The 25,488-nt window shown below is 29.2% G+C and overlaps 3 protein-coding genes across 6 annotated transcripts; 2 read left to right on the top strand and 1 right to left on the bottom strand.

The window, feature by feature from the left end:
- The first annotated feature begins 906 nt into the window (after nucleotides 1-906).
- Nucleotides 907-5,176, top strand: LOC130895345 (proton-coupled folate transporter). Of its 2 annotated transcripts, none has more exons than XM_057802581.1 (7): nucleotides 907-1,087; nucleotides 1,826-2,053; nucleotides 3,690-4,053; nucleotides 4,116-4,637; nucleotides 4,690-4,773; nucleotides 4,826-4,982; nucleotides 5,037-5,176. In XM_057802581.1, the coding sequence occupies exons 2-7, from the start codon at nucleotides 1,826-1,828 to the stop codon at nucleotides 5,137-5,139; spliced, it is 1,458 nt and encodes a 485-aa protein (XP_057658564.1). In that variant the 5' UTR covers nucleotides 907-1,087; the 3' UTR covers nucleotides 5,140-5,176. The 2 variants fall into 2 exon arrangements, with proteins under 2 accessions (XP_057658564.1, XP_057658563.1); XM_057802580.1 differs by lacking the exon at nucleotides 907-1,087 and adding an exon at nucleotides 1,381-1,611.
- Nucleotides 5,177-5,787: 611 nt separating this feature from the next.
- Nucleotides 5,788-7,947, top strand: LOC130894770 (CDK5RAP1-like protein). Its single transcript, XM_057801754.1, has 3 exons — nucleotides 5,788-6,404; nucleotides 6,454-7,328; nucleotides 7,612-7,947. The coding sequence occupies exons 1-3, from the start codon at nucleotides 5,883-5,885 to the stop codon at nucleotides 7,907-7,909; spliced, it is 1,695 nt and encodes a 564-aa protein (XP_057657737.1). The 5' UTR covers nucleotides 5,788-5,882; the 3' UTR covers nucleotides 7,910-7,947.
- Nucleotides 7,948-8,232: 285 nt separating this feature from the next.
- On the bottom strand, nucleotides 8,233-24,929 carry LOC130894771 (failed axon connections). Of its 3 annotated transcripts, none has more exons than XM_057801757.1 (5): nucleotides 24,431-24,929; nucleotides 12,185-12,523; nucleotides 10,830-10,967; nucleotides 10,475-10,768; nucleotides 8,233-9,927 (listed from the first exon to the last, which is right to left on the bottom strand). In XM_057801757.1, exons 1-5 carry the CDS (start codon nucleotides 24,719-24,721, stop codon nucleotides 9,859-9,861), a joined length of 1,131 nt encoding a protein of 376 aa, XP_057657740.1. In that variant the 5' UTR covers nucleotides 24,722-24,929; the 3' UTR covers nucleotides 8,233-9,858. The 3 variants fall into 3 exon arrangements, with proteins under 3 accessions (XP_057657740.1, XP_057657739.1, XP_057657738.1); XM_057801756.1 differs by having other exon boundaries at nucleotides 10,830-10,976; nucleotides 24,431-24,927; XM_057801755.1 differs by having other exon boundaries at nucleotides 8,233-10,768; nucleotides 10,830-10,976; nucleotides 24,431-24,918.
- Nucleotides 24,930-25,488: the final 559 nt, after the last annotated feature.

The following is a 25,488-nucleotide window of genomic DNA, read 5'->3' as shown; positions in this document are numbered from 1 at the left end:
AGTATTTCAGGTGCCGTTAATGCTTAGTGGAACGCACCCCTAGCAGTTTCAAATTATATTACGTAATGCGTGTTGTCTAAATTGACTGAATAAACATTGTAATTAATTAATAATTATTATTTACTGAAAAGGATGAACATTTTAAGAGACAATATGCATTCGGAAATAAACAGTTTGAAAATTTTTTATTTATTTATTAAAAAGTGTTTGTCCTACGATACTATTCACTCGTACTCTTAACCTCTTTAAGAAGCAATAACCTAAGTAAAATGCTAGTTTTGCAAATAGTTTAACTTTAAATAACTATAGAAACTTCGATAATTTGTAAATACATTTTCAAGACGTTAAAAAAAGTATACAAAAACAACGACTGGCGCCTTAAAGCGGCTATAACGAAATATGTACACTGTAAAAATATTTTCAATAAAATGTCTATATCTATATAAAGAAATATGGAATAGATAATAATTATCGATATAAAATCATTAAAACACCTGATTCAAATGGTCTTTTATAGGGAATTAAAGGTCCATCATGTATTGATTTTTATATAAAATGTCTTTCTAATTCATCCTCGATGACAAAATTCGTTTCTACAAATTTTTAACAGTGTAAATTATGAAATAAATCACGTGATACATCGATCGAAATGAACGTCTGCACAAAGCCACGCCGTTTCTGTGTTTTTATTTACATTGTTTTTTGTACTAAACTATTGAATTCTATATTTTTTAATATCTAAATTTAGAAAAAAAAAACCCTAGAAATAGATGGTTTTTAACATTTAAGATACGACGAAATGAATTAGAACTAATAATTTTTATCAGTACGTTTCATTAAAAATGCTTTCGTTGCATCATAATAACTGTAATCATTACACAATTTATTTATATAATACGTTATTCAATTGATCAAGGGTCAAAGTTCATTGTCGTTCATTACATTATTGTCTACACTGAAGATACGTTTAAATTCAACTCTTAAGTTTACTTTTATTAAATAATTTGATTCAATTATAGTGATATGATAATTTTTGATAGAGAAAACAATAAAAATTGACTTTATAAGGACTATTTTTGCTTTTAAGGTAAGATTACTAATATTTTAATAGACGGAGTTGTTACGAGATTCAAATTACGCGGGCTGTTTTAATAAGTTGACAGAAGTCATTTTGCATTGTTAGTTTCGACAGCTACAAACATTAAAATAAATTTTTGAAATAAGACTAGTAAATTCATATTTCGTCAGATAATAATAAGTTAGTTATACGTTAATTATTAGTGTATTTTCCATCGCGATAATAAGGTCTCAGCAACCATATTCACTCTTATCAGACTCAAAATCATTTAAATTTAATCAATATTTCAAATTTGGCGCTTTTATTAATGAAAGCGAACATCAGACAAACGTCGTTGCATAAACTTCAATATAATAATAATGAAATTGATATTTGAAATGTTAGTTAATATTTAGTGAACTAAAAGATGGAAAACTGGGATATTATTGAACCGTTTTCCATAAAAAATATGAATTTTGAAAAGTTTTGTACTAGTTAGAAATAAATCTACATGTTTTTAGTTCGTTTTATTAAAACTTTGATAAGATTCGAAAGTAAGTAGATAGTTTTGAATATATTTTAATCCGATAACATAGTTTTGTGATTATAATTGAAAAATTAGTTATAATAGTAAACTTTCTAACACAAATTGCATCCAAAATCAATTATAAAACTTGATTAAAACAATGAATTTATCCAGTATAACTTTTTTCTAATTAAATACACGTATACTTACCATACTATAGTGTGTGCTATTTCTATTTCTAGATGGATGAATCAAATAAATTCCGATATAAGAACAAATTCATTCATTATTGTAATTACATTACAGTCGAACCGACAATGATTCTTTACATGATGGCATTCATGATAACGAGTGTAGTAGAACAATCATTTTACATATTTAAAGCTTGTACAGTAAATCATGGTTTTAATGCAACTTTATGCCATAATATAAACGAACCAGAGTATAAAAATATAACAAAAGAAGTTCAGGTAACAAGATATATAAATTGTAGTAGTTTTGATGTTGAAATATGTGTTTTATATCTAATTATTTTGTTTTTTGTGATTAATCGTTTTGATTTTATATCTATATATTATTTTGAGCTAATTTTCTTTCAATAGAGATCCAAAATAAAAACAATTTATCACGAAAAAACATATAAAAAGGATCTAAGAAGTAAAAAGTTGTAGAAAATTATTTTGTTCTTTTATTATTTTTAGTTAATTCTAAATATAGGGATTTATTGATTTATTTTATTTCATATTTTGCTATAATGAGACTGTAGACTCTTGGGATTAAAATAAATTCTACTATTGTTGTTTGGAACGGTATCAAATAACTGATGATGAGTAAAATCATCTCAAAACGTGATTTGCGACTTGTATGACAAAAATTATAGAAAGCTATGTCTTTTTGTGAACCAAATTGATGTTTTTTTCGAAAAATAATGTATTAATTTAACTAGATAGCTTCTGATATATATATACTGCCTTCTCGGAAATGTAAAATGACTTTTATGAAAGATAAAAATATTCAATTCTTTAAAGTTCTGTTTGGTAAAAGATTAATTTCTAAAATTAAATTTGAAAAACAAGTATGTCTGGTAAATTTTTCAAAATATCTAGTTTTTCCTGTAGTAAAGTGTCTTATATGGCAAATATGAAAAAAGTTGTTGGAAAAAATCATTTTGCTATAAAAGACACTTTATTATAGAAAAAAAAATAGATATTTTTGAGAAAGTTGTTGAGAATCAATATAAAAATTTTCATTAAAATAAAGAATTCACACTTGATTTATGGCCATTTTGGTGTAGGGATTCAAATGTTGCTTCTAAAAAACTTATTTCATATTTGCCATACAAGGGACTTTACTATAGAGAAAAATAGGCATTTCTAGGGAAAGTTGGTGAGAATTGACATAAAAAATTCTCAATTTTCGTTAAAATAAAAAATTCACACTTGATTTATGGCCATTTTGGTGTAGGGATTCAAATGTTGCTTCTAAACAACTTTTTTCATATTTGCCATACAAGACACTCTACTATAGAGGAAAATAGGCATTTCTAGGGAAAGTTGGTGAGAATTGACATCAAAAATTCTCAATTTTCATTGTAATAAAAAATTCACACTTGATTTATGGCCATTTTGGTATGGGGATTTAAATGTTGCTTCTAAACAACATTTTTCATATTTGCCATACAAAAGACTTTACTATACAGAAAAATAGGCATTTCTAGGGAAAGTTGGTGAGAATTGACATAAAAAATTCTCGATTTTCATTATAATAAAAAATTCACCCTTGATTTATCGCCATTTTGTTATAGGGATATAAATGTTGTTTCTAAACAATTTTCTCAATAACTATTTACATATTTCGCTAAATAATGCATTTACTATAAAGAAAAAAAGGATTTTTGGGAAATTTATAAGACTTACTAAGTTTTTCAAAACTTCTATAAACAAATCTTTTCACTTAACCTCAAAATTATCGCACATAAATTATGTTAAATAATCTTATTTCCCTCCCAGGAGTCTCAAATTATGTCCAAACTGTTTAAAATGTATTTTTTCTCATACTTATGCCCTAATAAACTGGATTTGTTGAAATTTATTGTACATTTTGTAGAAAACAGTCGCGAAATTCCACATATATAACAACATTGCCGGCCATTTTGTACCTATAGTTCTAGCTTTTTTCATAGGATCTTGGTCGGATAAACGCGGTAGAAAATCCCCATTACTTATAGGGCTTTTCGGAAAATTATTTTTTTCCTTAATGATAATAGTGAATAGTTATAAAAAAGAATGGCCTTTGGAATACGTTACAATCACGGCAACTTTACCAAGCGCCTTGACCGGCGCAGACGTTGCAATTTTCGCGTCTGCCTTGACATACCTCATCGATGTCTCATCTGTTAAAAATCGAACTATTAGGGTTACCATATTGGAGGTGTGTTATTTAGCGACAATGCCCATAGGGGTAGCTTTAGGTGAGATTTAAATTACACGTGTTTTCGTAATACTAATTTTTTTTATTTTCTTTTATATCCAGGTTCTTATTTATTTAAATACGTTTTAAATAAATCCTACTCGTATATGTTTGTTATAAACGGCTCTCTGATGATATTATCAATGTTGTATTCTTCATTTAGACTAAAATGGAGGAGTAATCCTAAACAGAAACCTTTATCGGAAGCTAAAAATAAGATCCTCGATTTTTTCGATTATAATCACGTAGTAGCAACAACTAGGGTTTTATCTAGAAAAAGATCTAATAACAAAAGGACTTATTTTTGGTTATTATTGATAATGATGGCTTTGTACACGTTTCAAAGAGACGAAAGAGAAATAATGTTCATGTATTGTCAATTAACATTCAATTGGGCTATAGAACAATTTAGTATATTCAGAACTGTACAATCGGGGCTACAAGACGTGATTCTTTTGATAGCTATCCCTGTTATGAGTAAGGTTTTAGGGTTTAGGGACACTGTTATTATAATCATCGGTGCTTTAGCTCACACAATAGCGAGAATATTTTATTTTACAGCTGATATCACAATGTTTTATATAGGTAAGTTTGGTGTTTCGTTTAAAATAAATGGTACGGAATTGTTGGTTTTTAGGGGGAGTATTTGCGTCTTTCGGCCCCATAGTGGCGCCTGTAATACGATCTCTAGTTTCAAAAATAGTTCCTATATCGGAAAAAGGTGATTTTTAATTATTAATATGGATTAGTGAATATATCGAATCGTTTTTTAGGTAAAGCATTCGCTGTACTTTCTGTAGCTGATAATGCTGTACCATTAATATCCGGTACTTGTTATAACGCTCTTTACCAATTGTGTATTAATTTGAATCCAGGAATTATATTTTTTTTGACTGCCTCTACTCAAATTAGTGTTTTTTTATTAATTTTGTAAGTTAATTTCGCTTAAAAACTACCGGATTTGTATTTATTTTTCCATTTTAGATATATTCATCTCAAAACTGATCGAAACGAATTTGAAAATGAAAATGTTGTACTGGAAATAACGGATTCAACTGAAAATGATAAACTTCGACAAGAAATGTGATACTTTTTTTTAAATAAAAACTTGAATACTCACAGTTGATATTTGATTTATTTCTCACCACACATAAATTTCAATTATTTCACCATAAATACTTGATAAAAATAATTTATAACAAACTTTTACCTTCAAGCATCAACATTCCTAATTACTGATCATAGTAGGCTTTTGTAAACACTGTACAATTGCAAATAACCACAAAATTTCTAAACTGTCATTTTAAATTTCTAAAGACGGTTTTAAATATTAAAAATAAAGATCGCCGTATAGAATTACATTATTGTAAGAGAGAGAGAAAAAATATCTGTTCACGATATTCGCGAAAATTTATAAAATGTGCGACATCTGTTAATTTTCTTCCAAACTACATTAGAGGTAAGCGACAGAACCAAAATACGAACTAATTTTGTTGTTTTGTAAACAATAGAAAGTATTTTTTGAAATTTTAATCTAAACAGTCACATAATATACTCGTTAAAGTTCTTTTCGGAGATAAAAACAACTACATATCCAAAAGGTATATTTTCCGAAATGCGTATGTCATCTACATTTGACATTGTGAACTATCGACGATCAATAATTTATTACGATGTTCATTCGATCTGTTAAATTGATCGATAGTTCTAGTAAAAAGTTCAGCTATTCATAAATAGATGTCTCCCAAGCTATACCCCAATGTCAAAAATATAATTTTAGGTTAGAGCATTATGAAATTTATAATTTATCAAAAATAGTTTTAAAATAAAATGAATAAAACAATTATAAACAAAATAAAACCGTTTTACAGAAGTTGTTTCGACAAAGGGTATTTAGTATGTAATAAAAAGTCTATGTGCACACAGAAAAATGCTATCGATAAATCATTTAAAGAGAAAATCAACAATGGCCCGAATTTGCTACATTTTCTTAAAAACAATCAACAAAAAGAAGTAACATGTCAACAATATGATTACGAAGATGTACCTTATGTTGTTAATTTATCTAATAAACCGAGAAAAGTGTATTTTGATGTATACGGATGCCAGATGAACGTGAACGACACTGAAATTGTTTATTCGATCTTAAAAGATAATAATTTTGAACGTACATTAGATATCGTCGAAGCTGATGTTGTTCTAATAATGACTTGTGCTATTAGAGACAGCGCGGAAGAAAAAATTTGGGGACGACTCAGATTTATGAAAGGCATAAAACAATCTCGTAAAAAAGATCGACCAAAGTTAAAAATAGGAATATTAGGATGTATGGCTGAGAGACTTAAAGAAAAGGTAATATTTAATCACAGGATATTTCTACTACTTTATTCAAATTGTTTAGGTTTTAGAAAAGAATTCTTTGGTTGATGTAGTAGCCGGTCCTGATAGCTACAGGCATCTTCCTAGGTTATTAAGTCTAACAGAAAATGATCAAAAATCTATAAATGTCGTTTTATCATTCGAAGAAACATATGCAGACATAGCACCTGTTCGATTGAATGAAAATTCGATATCTGCTTTTGTGTCTATAATGAGAGGCTGTGATAACATGTGTACTTATTGTATAGTACCGTTTACTAGAGGAAGGGAGAGATCGCGACCTATAACATCTATTTTACGTGAAGTAGAATATTTATCTAAACAAGGTGTAAAAGAAGTTACATTACTCGGTCAAAATGTTAATAGTTACAGGGATACTTCCGTAGATAATAAATTAGATAATATAACCAGTTTAGCTAACGGTTTCAAAACTGTATATAAACCTAAAAAAGGCGGTCTCAGATTTGCAGATCTACTTGAAGAAGTCGCTAAAGTAGATCCTGAAATGAGAATTAGATTCACTTCACCGCATCCAAAGGATTTTCCCGATGAAGTTTTAGAGGCAATACATTCACATCGAAACATATGTAAATACTTACACATGCCTGCTCAATCTGGTAGTACTGCCGTTTTGGATAGAATGAGAAGAGGTTACACTAGAGAAGCTTATATAGAGTTAATCAAACATATACGTAATATGATACCAGATGTTGCTTTGAGTTCGGATTTTATTTGTGGGTTTTGTGGAGAAACCGATGAAGAATTTGAAGAAACTCTATCACTTATTGACGAAATCAAATATAATACAGCTTTCCTTTTTGCTTATAGTATGAGGGAAAAAACTACAGCTCATAGGAGGTATAAAGATGATGTTCCAGCAGAAATTAAACAATATAGGTAATTATTTTCATATTTTTCATGTATGAGTCCCTCTTTTAAACCATCAAAAGAAATGTGGGCCTTTTATGTTGCTTTTGGAACCCAAACTCTTCATTTTAGAGCAGGAGTTTTGGGAGACTATTTGTATTTTTATTACACTGTTAAAAAGCGCGTTTCGATAACAAACTTATCATCTTCAGAGACTTAACCTTGAATATCTGAAGATAATTTTCACATTAGACAGTATAATTGTATTGTATTGATGAAGAAGTAGCATCAACAGTTTTAATTGTTTTTTAAGGTTGAAAAAAATGATAGAAACGTTCAGGAGAAACGCGGAAAAGATAAACCAATCCCAGATAGGAAAGAATCAAATTGTTTTAATCGAAGGTATTAGTAAACGATCTACAAAATTTTTACAAGGACGAAACGATCAAAATATTAGAGTTATTATACCACCGATGAAAGTTCCTTATCAGAATGGAGATTCCTTGAAGAATATAAATCGAGGAGATTATGTAGTAGTTCGAGTGAATGAAGCTAATTCGCAAACGTTAAGAGCTGTTCCTTTGTATCTAACTAATCTTCGGAATAGTTAAAAATAGAATTAGAAAATAAAATGTTTTATCGATGAAAATACTGTTTGATTTTGAATCCACAACATACAGATCCGATATGTCTGATGATTTAAATCGATGACAAAACTTTGTCATTTGATGGAAAATAACTAAATACTCGATATAATTAGCAAAAAACTGTTTTTATATCATATGTACACAATGCTGATAGTAGTTCAAATGTACCATATCTTGTAGAACATTTTTCTTGAAATATTCGAGGTCGGTAGGATATAAAAGTGTAAATGGTCGATAAGCACGAGAGATCGATAAGCTTTTGGTAGGGAGGGAAATAAAAGGCGCAATAACTTAAAATACCAATTTAATTAAATCAATATAGCATACAACACAGTTGTAGTAATGTATTACGATAATATCTATAAATTAAAATATTAACGAGAATCCGTATTGAATTTGACCGTTCAAAATACGAATTTCGATGCTTCTCAACAAATCTTTTCAAAATAAAAAAAATCTACAATATAAAATGTCAAGCAATGAGAATTTTATGATGTGATTCAGTCTTATGTCTCGTTCAAATAACCACTCGCTTATAATTTTGTCAAAAATAATGTCCTGTTGAAGTAGATATTAAAAAAAAATTGTTATTTGATGAAAAAATCCTTTAAATAATCGATAGGATTTGAAAAAAACTGTATTTTATGTCATATTTACACATATACTGATATTAGTTCAAATGTACCATCATTTGTAGAAAATTTTTCTTGAAATATTCTAAATTGGTTGGATATAAAATAGTGTAAATAGTCGATAAGGATGAGATATGAAACTAAAAACATTGTGATTTCACTAAATGAAGGAATCTATAGTGAAATATCGAGCAGTGAGAAATTTGTTATTCGATTTACTCTTATATTCCATTCTAAGAATAATTAGTTAAAAAAAAAAATAAATTTTTATTGAAAATACTCATAAATAGTGTATAGAATTGAAAAAAACTGTTTTTTATATAATATAAATACAATTTTAGATATCATGGAAGTAAAACATACATGGATATAATAAAAGTAGTTCAAATGTACTCTCTCTTGTAGAAGTAAGAAAAGCACGATAGATAAGTATGAAAACATGTATAATACCAAGTGATATTCAATATAACATCATAATTAGCATTTTTAACTTGTCGAATGACAAAAATTTTGTATCGAAACTGTAAAATTACTTTTAATTTAATATCCTCTATAAGTTTTATTGATTATATAACATACTAATATTGGTAGTAGTTCAAATGTACTTTGTCTTTAAATATTTTACGTTTATTGAAAATTAGATGGCGCGAGTGGTAGATAAGTACGAGAAACAAGCCCATAACAAATGGAATGAATATACTGTAATTTAAATGTATTACTAATTGGAAATATTATTAAGTGATACACTGAGACTGCACTACATGTATTATGAAAGGCCGAAAGAATGTTTGATGTCCAATCAGATCACCCTGTATAAGAAGTATAATTGGTCCTTTGAACTGGACGATTTTCATTTAAATATAATAGTACAGGATATTTTGATCGTATGTGACATTTTTTCTGCCTGTCAAATTTATCCTCGTTTTTTTTTGTGACATACATTTTGCTTACGATAAAAAAAATTATTTTATACAAACAATTTGTCCTTAACTTTTATTAATGAATATATCTTGTGAATAAGTGTCCTCTATATTTTTTTTTTTTATAAAAAAAGCTACAATAACTGTCATCCGTAAGAGTATTTTTTTATGTTTTCATTACAATGAAAAATGTGTATGGATCTTATAAACTAGATTGTTGCACAAGTTTATGAATCGAAACAAAAAAAAAATATGAAAAAGTTTTTTTTTTGAAGATGATAGATAACGAAAGAAAATAATAGAATAAAAAACGAGCCTCGGCAGTGGGGCTTGTGAGATAATCAATTCAATTTACTCCTCTTTATTTTCCTTCTTTTTCCTTATTTTCTTCTGATTTTTCGTTAGCTTTGTCCTTTTCTTTTTCGTCAGCCTACACAATAACAAACAGAAAATTATACATAATTTTGTCAAACTAGGGATTTTTCGATAAAAAACTGGGTAGGAAGCAAGGGAAGTCACAAAAAAAGGTCAGGGAAGCAGAAAAAGTTGCAAAAAAGGGTTTGGGAAGCAAGGAAAGTTACAAAAAGAGTCTAAGAAGCAAGTGAAGTGTCAAAAACAGATTCTGGAAAGCAAGGAAGTTACAGAATGTGTAGAATGCGAAGAAAGTTACAAAAAAGGGTCAGAGAAGCGGGAAAAGTTGCAAAAAAGAGTTTAGGAAGCAAGGAAAGTTACAAAAAGAGTCTAAGAAGCAAGTAAAGTGTCAAAAACAGATTCTGGAAAGCAAGGAAGTTACAGAATATGTAGGATGCGAAGAAAGTTACGAAAAAGGGTCAGGGAAACAAGTAAAGTTGCAAAAAAGAGTTTAGGAAGCAAGGAAAGTTACAAAAAAGAGTCTAGGATGCTAGGAAAGTTACAATGAGGTATTGTAAGTAAGAGTAGTTACAAAAAACGAGTCTAGAAAGCGAGTTGAAACTCACCTTTTCCTTTTCGAGATCTTTCTCTTCTGGTTCTTTCTCTTTGTCTCCTTCCTTCTCGTCTTTGCTTTCTTCTTTGTTATCTTTCGATTCTTCGGCTTTAGGTTTGGGTAAATGCGAGTTCAAATCCAAAGTTGTGCAAATATCGTCCCAATCCGGAAAACAACGTTCCTTCATGCGATTGACAAGTCCTACTAAATTCGGGCAAGTTTCCGTCATGTAGTCCCTCAATGGATAACTGACTTCTTTGTCGATGAAATAGATTTGTGCTAAATGAGCGAATACCACGACATCCAACTGAAAAAAAAAAGTTTTTGTCAAAATATTTTCAAGATATGAGAGAGTAGATGATACGTACATTGGTAGGTTCGTCTCCGAAGAAGAACGGTTTGTCTGCTAACATATCTGATAGTACTTTCAAATCTTGTTGACCGAATTCGTTGATTTCTTCTGCGGAATGTACACCCATGCCTTGAGCTTTCACTTTTTTCGTTCCCTGGAACCACTAAATTGTCATTCTAATATTAAAATACCTCTACAAACAACACTGGTAAAAAACATGCACAACATGCAGAAAGTTTAATTAAAATTTTAACGAAAAAACAGTAACGCCAACTTTAAACCTTCTTAAAATAGATACAAGAAAAAAATGAAGAAATTGAAAACGATAAATTAAATTAAAATCATCTAATAATATCAATAATTATAATTTATTTACTTTAAACATCAAGATATTACTTAATTGGTTTTTATTTGCGCAATGTATGGTAGTTTATATATTACAAGAAAGAACAATTTTCTAATAAAACAACACTTAATGATTCCCCTTACTTTGATTATATTCCATGCACTTCTAAATATAGGATACAGACTACGAGTCATCCACCTACTACGTTAACAATAGCAACTGTGTATTATAAACAGTTGTTTTGTTTATTTTTGTTATTTTATGTTAAATAGAAATAACAATTTCGACCTTTTTTTTCAAATATAAACATAAATATTGTACGTTAAATTAAATAATCTGCTTTTTCAAATTCTTTAAAACAGTTTTTTTAGGTTAGAAGTTAAAATGATATTGGCGGGAATAAAAAGATTCAAATACAATATGTTTAATGCTACCATAGAACTAACATTAAATATTGGTGGTAATTCTATGGATTTAACTGACGGGAATTAAATGTTGCCAAGTTTATTTTTTTGATGAATTTTTACGTATAGAAATGAATCAAAACAAAAAAATTAAAGTTACTTTTGTATATTTAAAAACCTTTATTTATATTAAATCATCAATCGCAGACTAGCCTATATCATAGAAAGTTGATATCAATAAAAAATAAACCGTTTCCATTGAATGAGTTCTATATTATGTCATTTATTTAGTTGTGCAATTAAATTACATCATTATAATACACCGTTGCATGTTTTTTTACATTCCTATAATACAGAGTGTCCATAAAATGAGATATAAATTTTCTTTAATATCATATTTACAAGTAATCGCTTTTTAATGAAACATGGGACACCCTGTATTAATAATTATGCTTTTTTTTAACACGCAATTGTCTTTAATATGAATTTTGACCTTGAACAATTACAAAAAAGAGTTTTACGAGGGGCTTAAAACAATTTATATCAAACAAATCAATATACAGTGCGATCATATTAAAAAATAGAAAAAAAATTGTGAAAAAAAAACGTAATTCGACTCACCTTTCTGCCGAAAGCGAATTTGAAAAAGAAATTGAGTATTCCGTTGGGTATCCTAGTTCCAAGCGCGTGTTGCAAATTAACTTTATACCCTTTGAGCACTTGATCGGGGAATTTGGTGCGCCACCACATAACTACCCAAGCTAGATGATTTTCGATCATGGAAATGGTGGTGTGCGCCAAATTTCTTTGTTCCGCCGACAAACATATATCCAAATCGTGACCGAATCTCTGGGATAATTCCTTCATGATGATGGCACTGTCCGCTATTTCTTCTCCGTTCAATTCTATGAACGGCAACTGGCCTTTCTTCGAACGGTATTTCATTTTGTGGTCCACGTTCTGCAATCGAAAAAATTAAACTAAAAAATAGATAAATACGGCCCTGGAGTCGATTCAACTTATTTCGTTTCGATATTTCTTCGTCTAATATAGAAACAATATATACTAGGAAATGTGAATCGTAAACTATCAACGGGATTGTGAAATTATTTCTTCTTAGTGTCATATTTACAATTTCTTTGTGAAGGTTATTTGAAGGTGTCCTAGAAGTTAACTTAAATCGGATATCCTTGATAAATCTTGACGTTTTCGCGTTGACGTAGGAATATTTTCCAACGATCCTCGTAGAAAATGAATTAAAACATTTTTTAAACTTGAAAATAAAAAAAAATTATCAAGATTTAACCTAAAATTGATAATTGACAGTTTCGGTTCGTTTTGAAATAACGAACATAATTTTAATACGCGCTGTTGCCACATTTATTTCCAACAATTCTAAAACTATCCTCAGTTCACTTAGAGATTTTACCAAACTTTGCTGTCATATTTTGTATATATTTAAAAAAAAAGTGTCAACGACATCTAGTACATTCCTCGATACTAAGAATATAGATTGAATATCGCAATAATATTTACCATAAAAATAACTCTGTGGTAACTAGTGGTCTATGTCTATGGTTACTGGAAATACGTTTAACTTTAGGAATAATGTTTTTTGTGAGTTGGTAACACGCTCCCTAATTTTTAATAGAAGGGTTAGGCACTAATGAACTAATTCATTAAAAAAAAACATTGGTGGTTTTTATCATTACTTTTCACCCTTTTTTCATTGTAAATAAAAAACACGTGCCACTGTGTGTAGATCGAAATGTGTCTGGTTTATTATCGGCCACGTCATCAAATTAAACTTTATAAAGAACGGGGGTATGTCTTGGTTAACTCAAAGTCTGCCACTTTAATTTAAAGCAATTATTTACCACACATTTATGTAGTTTATTCCAGAGGAAATGTCGATCAAACGTAGATTTAAGTACTGCCTTTGCATTCTCGAGAGGAACGCCATCGTACAAAACAAACTTTTGTTTCATTCGTTTGTAATTAATAAAATATATCGAATATTTTCGTAAATTACTTTTTGTGTACGTACATGTCAATTTTAATGAACGACAGCGAATAAATAAACATAAATTTCGTGTTATATTTGTGCTAGGTATGCAAAAAATGATAAACAAAACTTGATGCCTATTCAGGATTCAGATAATTTGATGCAACGATTGTGAGAAATTTCTAGAACTAAAAGCTTTGTTTAAGAATGTACAAACAAAGCAGTAGCGTCTCTGAGGTTTTTTTATATTATAAAAAAATAAATTCGTTCATAGTTTTATTACGTCACTCAATAAGTCGTGTGAATGAAACACAGATGGCGCTGCCATTGTCAAGTCCATATGACGTTTATTAAGTACCAACTTTCAAAAGACTATGCGTAAAATTTCTCCATGCTATAAAAACGATTTTTGCCAAAATAATTTGTATTTCTTAGCTAGTGCAATGACTTATCGAGTGATGGGTTTATTTGTTTCTCGTATTAAACGAATGGACTATAATATTCAAATTTATAGAACTAAATTTTATGGTTAGTTGTAAAGTTAATACAGTTATAAAATTCTTTATTACAGTGTCGAACGATTTAATATATTATTATTAGAAACTATTTGGAATAATTAGGCAAAAATCTGGTAAAACTTTTCATCTGGCGAGCAGATGGTGCACGCCGTGTTTTTAAAATAATGAAACGGGTATGCAAAATCTCGGAGTCGGTTTGAATATAAAAAAAATTTAAAAACCACGATTTATAAAAGAAACAAACTGTGCTTTTTATGTCTTTTTTATAATTTTAAAAGTAAATATTTAATTATCAATGTTGAAGAAGCTTACCTACAGATAAATGTTAACAAATTCCTATCAGAATTGTACATAAACAAAAAAGTTTGGTTAGATTTTCAGAGTTTCCAATTAAACATATGTAACAATTGGGAGGTTATTCAAATAAGACGGACGGAATACTAAACACCCATAGAAATTAAACCAATTAATTAATTTTTTATTTAATTAGAGAATTTCTCAATTGATTCATGTATTGTTATTAGAAATAATGCACAATTTGAACAAAAAAGATCGAGTTAGTGTAATATTGATTACAAAATATATATCATATAAAAACAGTGCAATAAATAGTATTGAAAAAAAATCGATTATAATCGATTTTTTGCATTATTGTGAATTGATATGGATTTGATAAGCGGTTGCTACGTGGCAACCACGATGTTTATATGAAAATTACTTGATTATGTTCTAAAATGGCTACTGGCTTTTATTACGAAAATAAATTTCAGGAAATGGAGAACTGGTTCAACGGAATGTATTCAATTCTAACTTAATGTCTTGATTATCCTTATTTCCTCTCAATTGTTCGATTGAATGTTGCTTGGAATTTTTTTTTGTTTAATTATTTACTTTCCAAACAGACTATAATAGTGATTATACAAGTAAACACGATAGATAAGATACTAAGGTGCAACGCCCATAATTACTTTGGTAATTTTGATCTATCGCTGTCATCTAATTTTTTTTATTAATTCAGTTATTCATTTAAATTTCAAATAAAAATCAATTATTTATAACACACTATTTATCGCTCTGGAATGCATCTATAAATAATTCAATAACAATCATCGGAGTAATGATAAATACAGAATGGCCTAATAAAATCCACACACTCTATAAATATGTAGTACAATTTTACAATGAATCATTTTATGAATTCTTAAAAACATTTCATTTAATTCTACGCTTTTTCATCTTTATTTGACATGTCTTCAACAAACTCATAAAGCCGGTATCACACGATGCGTCTAATACTTCCAAGGTTGCTGGTAGTGCGCAAGTCATTAGTCGAATGTGAATAAGAACCATAGTTGCCAGTTTAATCTAGTTTTCCTTTATTTAAGTAAGTTTTCAACCTTCGTCCATATTCAGCCAACGTAGAAAGGTGAATGTTGACGCAACGTGTAGTTGCAGCTTAACATTGTTACAGTATAATAATAAAATCATTATGAAATTTCGATAAAGAAAACGTTAATCATTGTTTCGTTTTTTTTTGGAAATAATTGTATTATCTAAATAAACCGCATGAGTCAAACGCTCCCAATGAATCATCAAAAACAAAATTAGTAATTTCCACACACACCGATAACAGACAATCGTAAATCCTATATTTAAATTATGATAAAGATTTTGATAATACATTATTAAACATTCTGATAAACAATTTGTTTATAAAATTATTTCACTGTCTTAATTTGGATCGTAAACTTTATATCAAATTTTAACTGTAGCACCCCAACTAAATCTTCCATCTTGTACTAAACAAACGTCTAGACGTATTCCTAACATGTTGTTTCCATCAAAGCCCATCTCTATTAAAATATGCGCGCACATGGGTGATCTTAGTTTATCGCTTTTTTTTTTTTTCTAGAAGACCATAACGATCTTTGAAATTCTTTCTGGGAATTAGAGCATATAAAAAAACTAGTTAATGTTATTATAACGAAAATGCAGCTTTAACTTATAAATATATATTATTATTAAAAGAATTTCTACAAAAATTAACAGCATTTGTTTCAAGTTTGGAGACGCCATGTTGTTTAGTATTTGGTTGGCAGCCATTACTAGTGAATTTGTAAACATGGAAAGAGTTGATTGTCTTTATTTAAAAGGATGAAACCGATTCTTCGTTATCAACAGTAAAATATTGGGTATCTTTGGTTAAAGTGTATGGAAATTACGTTGAACAATGAATGTGGTTCTAATAGTCATATTTTTTTGTAATACGACGTTGAAATGTTTGTCATGTATCAAGTAGACACGTACCAATCCAGGTACGGAAGACGTACTGGAAACACCCCATATATGGTTAGTAACTATTTGGCCTTGCGTTATTCGAATAGTTTCAAGTATCAGCGCTAGTACGACGCCACAAAATTAATGAAGGTGAGAATCTAATTATAATAATAATTAGTAAATACTGAATTGCAATGAGGTATTTGTTTCCGTTGGGTACGTCGAGAATTATTTATTATCATAATATAATAAATAAATAAATTAATGTAGAATCGATTTAATTAATTTTAGTTAAATGAAAACAATAAAAATGAGGTTAATATTTACAAATCATACATGTCAGTATTAGTTATGACGCTGAACGTTTAAACTTAAATTTAATGTCATCAGTGATTGTTAAATTTGTTGATAACTAAATTTCGATATATACTGTACCATATGTATAAATATTTTTTTTTAATTTCAATTAGATTATTAGTATAAAAGTTTTTCATTGTTATTTACGTATTATATACATCTCGATACAAGGGTAGAATGAAAAGTTTCTCAACGAAGAAATTTTTTGCACAAACTTTTATTATATCGAAATTTTTGGGTAAAGAAACGGAAAAAAATCGCTAGAGATTATGTATGGTAAATACGGTGGATGAATAACGAATTAGAAATGCTATTCGCGGATTTTATCATCGAAAAAATTGAGTTCTGACATTGTTGAGTGAAATTGATTCCGTGCACAACAAAGAAATCGCAGAAATCCCTGATTATCCAACCGTTTTTTTAAGCTTGGGAACATAAAATAATCCGAGGGGGCTAAATCCGGTAAATAGGGTGTATGAAGTAGCAATTCAAACTTAAATTCGTTAATTTTCGCCTTTTCTTCGCTTAAACGTTGCAAAAATGTCCCAAAAAATCGACACCTTGACCTTGCATGCAGATGGAACGGTTTTTGCCTTGTTTGGAGACGGTTTTTTCTTTTCCGAATAAATATTAAAGAACGTGGTTTCTTCAAACTTGTAACAAATGTTGTATAGATTGTGTATTTTATAATATATAAGTAACTACCGCCATCTCTAGGACAGATCAAATACTTCTGGTATCACCCTCGTATGCGTCGAGGAATTTTGTTAAATAAGTGTTTTCAACGCTTAATTTAGTCCTCAAATTCCCGTTTTTCAGTTTCATATCAACTATCACTCGAATATTTTCGAAAAAAAGGAAAAAAAAATAATAAACATCCTGAGCGGAACTCGGTACATACACCTTTTAGTTTGTTAATATAAAATTAAACAAAAAATTTAATCGGATGCGGAATTCCGTTGAAATAAAATTATATTTTGTTTAATTTAAACATTTTTTTAATTTTCTTTTTGACATACTTCAATGAAAGATAAACGATTGGTAAATAGAAGTGACGATGTTAATTTTTCTTGTAAACAACTCATAAAACTAAATATTTTCGTTTAACTAGATGTACTAATAATTGTATAAACACAAATTAACGATAGTAAATAATGTCAACAGACTTCTTATAACCTACATAGACAAAAATGCAAAACCAATCTACCACGATTGTGTCTTTGTTCAAATAAACCGCCCCAATACGCCTTAAAAACATTCTGGAATGGGGGTGGGAGCTATCTGATTCAGAATTGACTGGGATAAGTGTCCTAATACGACGGAATTAACTCAATCCTCCCAGATATACCCGGTACACGTTTTAGGAACAACCAACACACCTACAGAGATATCCCCTTCTTAGTAAATTTCGATTTAACAAGAAAAAAAGGTCCTTTTGGTAAAACCCGAAGAATGTTTTCACAAAAGTTTCAAAAACTTGGATAAAAATCTTAGTTTATACATCTAATATCAAAACATTCTCATTGTATTATTATTTATTAAATAAAATATTATTTGTTAATCAATAATAATCGAAATATGAAGTAAATAAGAAGTGAAGAAAAAAAAATTGATATATTAACAGTTTTTTTAACAAAATAAAAATGTCTGACTACACCCAGACCGTTGCTATGACATCAACCGGGGTGCGAGAGCTCTGCGTTGCTAGGATACCGATTCAAGCGAGGTCCTTGCTCCGGAGACACAGTTTAACACACCCGCCTGCACAGCTGGGCATTGATACCAATAATTCGGTTGAATTTACACATTATAATTCATAAACATTCGAATTTAGAAATATCCTCTATAAGGGAATTTTTTTTTAGATTAATATAAATGTAATACGTAATAAAAAGTATCTATACGTACTAAAATATGACATTTTTGTTTTATTTTATTAACGTCTTTCTCTAGCGTTTTAAAAACTTTACACCTCGTAATTTCCAATAAATACCAATATTAATAGTTTTAATATATTATTTTTTCATGAATTTAGTCAAACTAAGCAAAATTTTATTTAGTTTAAAATGATTTAAAGCAGGTTACGAATCTCCAAATGAGAATTTAACTTACTACCCTCGTAATCACTAATAAATAACCTCAATTGATTTGTTTATAAATACAATGTAAACAAATGAAAGGATGTTGAATTTAACACTCAACAGTAGTGGTAGAAAAAAATAAATAATTGGTGTGTGACGTAACGAACGGTTCAATAAAATATTCAACGTTTTCCAGACTTTCAGTCGATGAAAACGTGGGGCGGGAAAACAAAATTACCAACGACTCATCGGTTATTTATAGATTTACTCATATTTTAAAGATTTGCTAGTCAACCCTAACGAGAAATCGATGCTATAGATGGTATTTTTAAAAAATCTCGTTAGTTATTTTATTTTACATCCGTATCGAAGTATTTTAAACAAAAATTTACAATTTTGTTTCATAAAATCATTTGTTTTGTGTCATCTGTCAGTGATAGTTGTAGATTGACAACCGGAGCGTGACGTCACGGCCGTTATATTGATATAGTTCAAACAAAATTTGAAAGATAGGGTGTTTCTTCAAAGTATTTAAATTAAAAAATAATACGGAAAAATAAAAAATCACCAAACATATAATCGTCTATAGTTAAAACTTTGTTTCGAAATTGATGCCTGACCTGCCCTAACAATGGCAGTGTGTGACGTCAACACTCCAGTAGTCGGCATAGAACAACCATTTTGATAAATGACACACGAAATATAAAGATGTTTGTTTGTTGCAGCGCTTTAAGCGGATACTTTTAGAAGTACTAATTCGGTACTGGTATAATTATATAATGTATATTCTATGATTTGGTTATCAAATGATATTGATTAAAAGACTTTTATAGTCAAACTATTAATTTTGTTGTGAAATAATTAAAAAAAAACCGCGAGTATAAACCACCGTAATACCAAGTAGTTTATTGGCCTAATGACTAAGTAAACTGAAGCAGAACCATCCGCCGTAGCTAATTGTGAGAAAAAACTTTTTTTTATGATTAAGACTTGCACTTATTGCAATCATTATCTATCTGGTAAAATCTTCTAATTCAAACTTTCTCACAGACGACTTAAATATACTACGTTCAATATATTTTTATTTGGTATCAACTTTGTATTTTGTATAAAATTTAAATATCTTTAAATACGGAAACCAACGATTCAAAAATCGAATACGTGGCAACGTTGTAATTTAATGTAAGAATGTTTTTAAGATTGACAGGAGTCACAAAACTGAAATTGGTAGCTAAAGGCTAGTTTACACGCCATATTTAGTTCCAATATTACCTAAATGAGTTAATTTATTTTGTAACCGACTTTCAATTTGCCAGGTCTACTTCTTTGTATTTTTTTATAAATTCTTCGTTTTGTTTATTACGTGTTATGAATTTCCCGATTATGTCTACACGTTCCTTTTTATATTATCACAAAACAAAACTTCAGTTCTTCAATTGACATTTAAGGCGTGTAAACCGGCCTTAACGTAACAAGAATATACCAATATGCTATGTTGCCAATTTTTTACTTTGGTAATAATTTAAGTAAAAATTCATAGAAATAATCTTCTTTTAACAAATCATCTTTTATCAATAGATGTTCTTATCCTGATTCTAAGCAAAAATTTAATTAATAAATTGAAATTCCATAATACAGGAAATCAGAATTTAATTATTTCCCTTTCATTCTAAACGCGTTTATAGGTTTTTGTTATAATGTGCAACTTCGATAAATAAACGAGGTTAGTGGGTTTCATATTTTTATAACCTATTCTATTTCTTTCAAAAACAGGAAATCCGTACAAAATTTTTAAATCCCATTCGAACAAACATCCAAAAAATTCATTTATACAACCGGCAACGCTGTCCTAACACCCTATCGACCACTTTTATTCTAGACAAAGAAAGGAATATGGTAGAGTGGAATGTAGATTCTATAAAACGTTGTCAGATTTATCATTATCATGCTATTTTGAATAAATACATTATATTGTGTCATTTCGCTAGTATAAACAAATTGATAACATTGAGAATAGTGTTGAATAAATACGCATTTACAACGGACTCTTCAAAATAATTAATTTCAAGATCCTATTCGACGAGATTAAAATAAATTTGGCAACGTCGCGTTTGTTTACTAATATTTTAGATAGGGGAAACGACTAGCTTCAAACTAGCTATGACTAATCGTTGTACCGGATAGACAACGATGGTTTTCAATAAAATAAAAACATTTTTGTTAGTTTCTATTTAGAAATCGTTTCCTATAAATTGGTAAAAGTATATTTTTGAATTTACAATTTATACAAGCGCAAATTAACGCGAAATATATCACAAAATCATCCACACACCTCAGAATAAATCTTTTATCGATTTGCATATAGAAACAATAATAATTTAGATGTGGAACGAGTGCAACGACCTCTACAAGGTTATCTTCGCTATTTGCTAATGAACTTGAAACGATGCGTAGGCAACGCTGAATTTATAATAGGTAATATACGAGGGTCAGTGCGTATTTAGTAAATATTCCCTATTCATATTAAACGAAAATTTTTTCGAGGCCGTAAAATCCATTTTCACATATGGAATACTTCCGGTATTAACAAATATTGGTTTCGTTCACTTCCGGTTCGGCTTTTTGAACCGGAAATAGTAACTTTCGGCATTAAATACTTCGATAAATGGATTCTGCAATCTCGAAAACGCCAAATTTGTTTGTATATATATTTATTATCAAATACCTCGTACATTATTTTCATAAATATAAATGTACGATATTTTTTCGTGTTTTCTACGTCACTGTATTATTATAATATCTAATCCTGTTCATAGAAATTTATAACCACGAATTTTTTTTCACGTTTATGTTCATATTTGATTTTTACGACTCCATAATCTATTTTTTTCAAAATAAACATCTTCGAAACAAAATTTATAAATAACAGTATAATTTAACACCAAACTACGATTGAAAATAAGTAGAACCATGTTTATGTGACACGAGTAATAAGAATTTGATCTAAAAGATTGATGAAAATTAACTTTGAGACCCCACAGAACCTTCCAATAAGTTAAACTTCATGTAAAACCTCATTATACTTTTCAATCGCGCCTCGTATGTATAATTCTATGTAGAAGAATGTATGAAAATTAACTTTGAGACCCCACAGAGCTTTCCAATAAGTTAAACTTTATGTAAAACCTCACTATACTTTTTAATCGCACCTCGTATGCATAATTCTGTGTAAAAGCTTGTATGGAAGTTAATTTTGATACCCCGAGAGCCTTCCAATGGATTAAATTTCATGTTTTCAATATAAAACTCGTTGTACTTTTCAATCGCGCCTCGTATGCATAATTCTGTGTAAAAGCTTGTATGGAAGTTAATTTTGATACCCCGAGAGCCTTCCAATGGATTAAATTTCATGTTTTCAATATAAAACTCGTTGTACTTTTCAATCGCGCCTCGTATGCATAATTCTGTGTAAAAGCTTGTATGGAAGTTAATTTTGATACCCCGAGAGCCTTCCAATGGATTAAATTTCATGTTTTCAATATAAAACTCGTTGTACTTTTCAATCGCGCCTCGTATGTATAATTCTATGTAAAAGCACGTATGAAAATTAATTTTGAGACCCCGCAGAGCCTCCCAATGAATTAAATTTTATGTTTTCAATATAAATCTCGTTGTACTTTTCAATCGCGCCTCGTATGTATAATTTGACGTATTTATGGATCTAGATTTATTTATTCGGCTTCCTTCGTTATACATCGTACAAAAATCGCTTCGAAAGGCGACCCTGTATGTTTTAATAAAAAAGAAAGAATACAAAAAAAAGTATTCTCATCGAATCCCATCTCTGGAACTCATAACCAGAAGAGAATTAACGTTTATGTGTATAAAACATCTGCTTGTCGAATAAAATAACAAAGCCAGTTTCTAGAAGGCAACGAAATTAAAACAGAAAAAAAAATGTTTTCCAACTCGGCATAATGACCTCAGAGTTGAACTAGAATCAACACATCAACTGTTCAACTTTCGAATTGTTGTTCTACATCGACAAAGTTTATTTGAATTTCACTTTTTATAAAAATAAAACTTATGAAAGCAATTAAATATAAGGAGATTTAATTTTTACGGAGAGTTGGCAACGTCGTATACGTAAATATATGAAGAGAAACGAAAAGAGAAGATGAAAAATTATAAAGAAAAAGAGAGAAAATAGATGAAAAAATAATAGTAGAAAGAGAAGTAACTATATAGAGTGAATGAAAGAATATTTGTGTATTCAAATATTGAAATAGCAACGTTGTCAGATTACTGTTACTAAAAATATTTGAAAATATCATTTTTCATATTAAATTTTGAATATTTTCTAATTAACTTGTTTATTTGGGAATATAATAGACCAATTAAAATGGATTAATTAATAGTCTGGATACGATGGGTGAGAAACTACCGCTCCTTATAAACCAATTTTATAATTAATAAATTGGATATGAATGCGGGTACATACAAGAGTGACTCATAATTTCAACTTTATGAATTTAGTACCCACGGGCATACAATTAAATATATTATAGGCTAAAATAGGTCGAAACGTCAAATGTCAATACATATTAACATTTTTTCAACTCGTTTTTGGTATATATATTTCTCAAAAACGCTTTCCTCAACACCAAACTCGATTATTTTTTTTCTTAAATGAACCTTTGAAAACACGTCTATAATATATGGACTCTATAGTTGCAGTTTGATTTTTTTTGAAAAAAGGTGCTTTTTTCAAAATTTTATCCCTTTTTTATAGGGTTTTAACGAAAAAACTGATCATGTCAATCGATTTCTCGTACCCAAAACCCCCTCGATTACATTTTAAATTTTTCTATTGGGAAAAAATTACCAAATTTTGGATTTTTTTTTTAATTTTGCAAACATATTAAAAAAATATCCATATTATTTTATTTTGCACCATATTTTTTCAATGATTTGTTATTTTTTCGACATTTATTTTTGTAAGAAAATAACCAGTAAAAAGAAAACGAGAATTTTGACGATAAAATATGCAATGGCGGCCAAAATAACACAGAACGAAAATTAATAATTCCATTATTTCTAATAATCAACAATAAATATATAAATAATTCAATATGAATAACCATCTTTTTGTTTAAATATCTTAACCTAACGAAAACTGATGAATTTCGCTTTTTTCTACCATTTTAAAAAATTGATAATATAATGAAATAACGTATCGATTTACTTCATTTGAATTAACAATACATTAATATCGTAAAATAGACACTCCCTCAATTAGAGAAAAGCTTTGTCCATCTGACACACCCTTCAGGAAGAAAACAAAATTTACTAACATTACAATTAAATTTAAATTCATTTCAGTTTTTTCATTTAAATATAACGGTTTATAAATTTTATAAAGTTTAAAAGTTTGAGGGTATTTAATGAACAAAAGGGACAACGGATGCTTACTCACTACTTTTAAAGTGAAAGCCTGGAAGGCATAATGGCTGACGGAATGTTTTTGTGTTGTACACATTGAAATGAAATTTTCTTTTATAATTGTAGGAATATGTGATATTTTAAAAATTGAATTAGAAATTTTTGGTAAAAGTTTATTATAACTTACTTCATATTTGACGCCGGCAAGTCTCAACCATGTTTCGACTTTCAAACAATAGGGCGAGAGAGATGGTAAAAGTGGCGTACGCGAAAATTGATACAAATAAACGACATCTTTTTCGAAATTACTTTTGTGTACTAGAACTTTCGGTGGAGCCGGTTCTTTTTCTTTTGGGGTGGGCGCGTCGCCGCCGGCATTATCTTGTTTGCCGGCCTCTTCGGCTTTGTTGTCGCCGGACGGTATCTCTTCTTTGATTTCCTTTGTTTCGGGTGCGTTATTTTCGACTTCGGTGGCCATAGCTTCCTTTTACAAACACACAACAAAACACGCGGCAATCACCACAGCACAACAACTTACAAAACAGATCTACTCGATTGAGGATCAAGTGGGATATTATATATTAACTTTCTGAACGATCGGCTCTCTAGATGACTCTACAGCAATCTCCGGACAAGCCGAACCGTTGACGTCAGTCTTCGGCTACGTTAAAACGACGCGCAGATCATTCGCGCCCCCACCCGCACTTCTCTTCTTGAGCCCAAATGCACCAACCCCACCCTTATGCATTTTACCACGTTGCCTTTTATCACTCACGAAATACATTCTTACAGATTTTTATAGTATTTTATATAAAGAAAAACTATAATTACTAAATTTTTATCACTATTCTACATATAAATTAGAAAAACAATGTAGATGTTAAAGCATTGAATATTTAAAATCTAAAATATTTGCGTAATTAAATATATATATTTTTATTCGTCAGGTTTTTATAGTAGATAATTATCATAAAATATCTATTGTATTATATTTAGATCATTTTTCATTCTTTAACTTCCTAAAATGATTCACTTCATCGATACTGAAGTGTTTTTATTTTTATTTTTTAAGCAAATTCATAGGAATGTAAACACGTCTTCAAACCTGATTGTTAGGCAACATTAAATACATTTTCCATTGCTGTAATTCTATTATTAATACATAAATGTATTAACTTTGATGTTTGAATAAGGTATTTAAACTCGATATTTTCAATGTATAGGAAATTATTTAAATAAATATGG

This window comes from Diorhabda carinulata, chromosome 6 (assembly GCF_026250575.1).
Source record: "Diorhabda carinulata isolate Delta chromosome 6, icDioCari1.1, whole genome shotgun sequence".
NCBI lineage: Eukaryota > Metazoa > Arthropoda > Insecta > Coleoptera > Chrysomelidae > Diorhabda > Diorhabda carinulata.
Note: the sequence above shows the minus strand (reverse complement) of the source record. Positions and strands in the feature narration are given on the sequence as shown.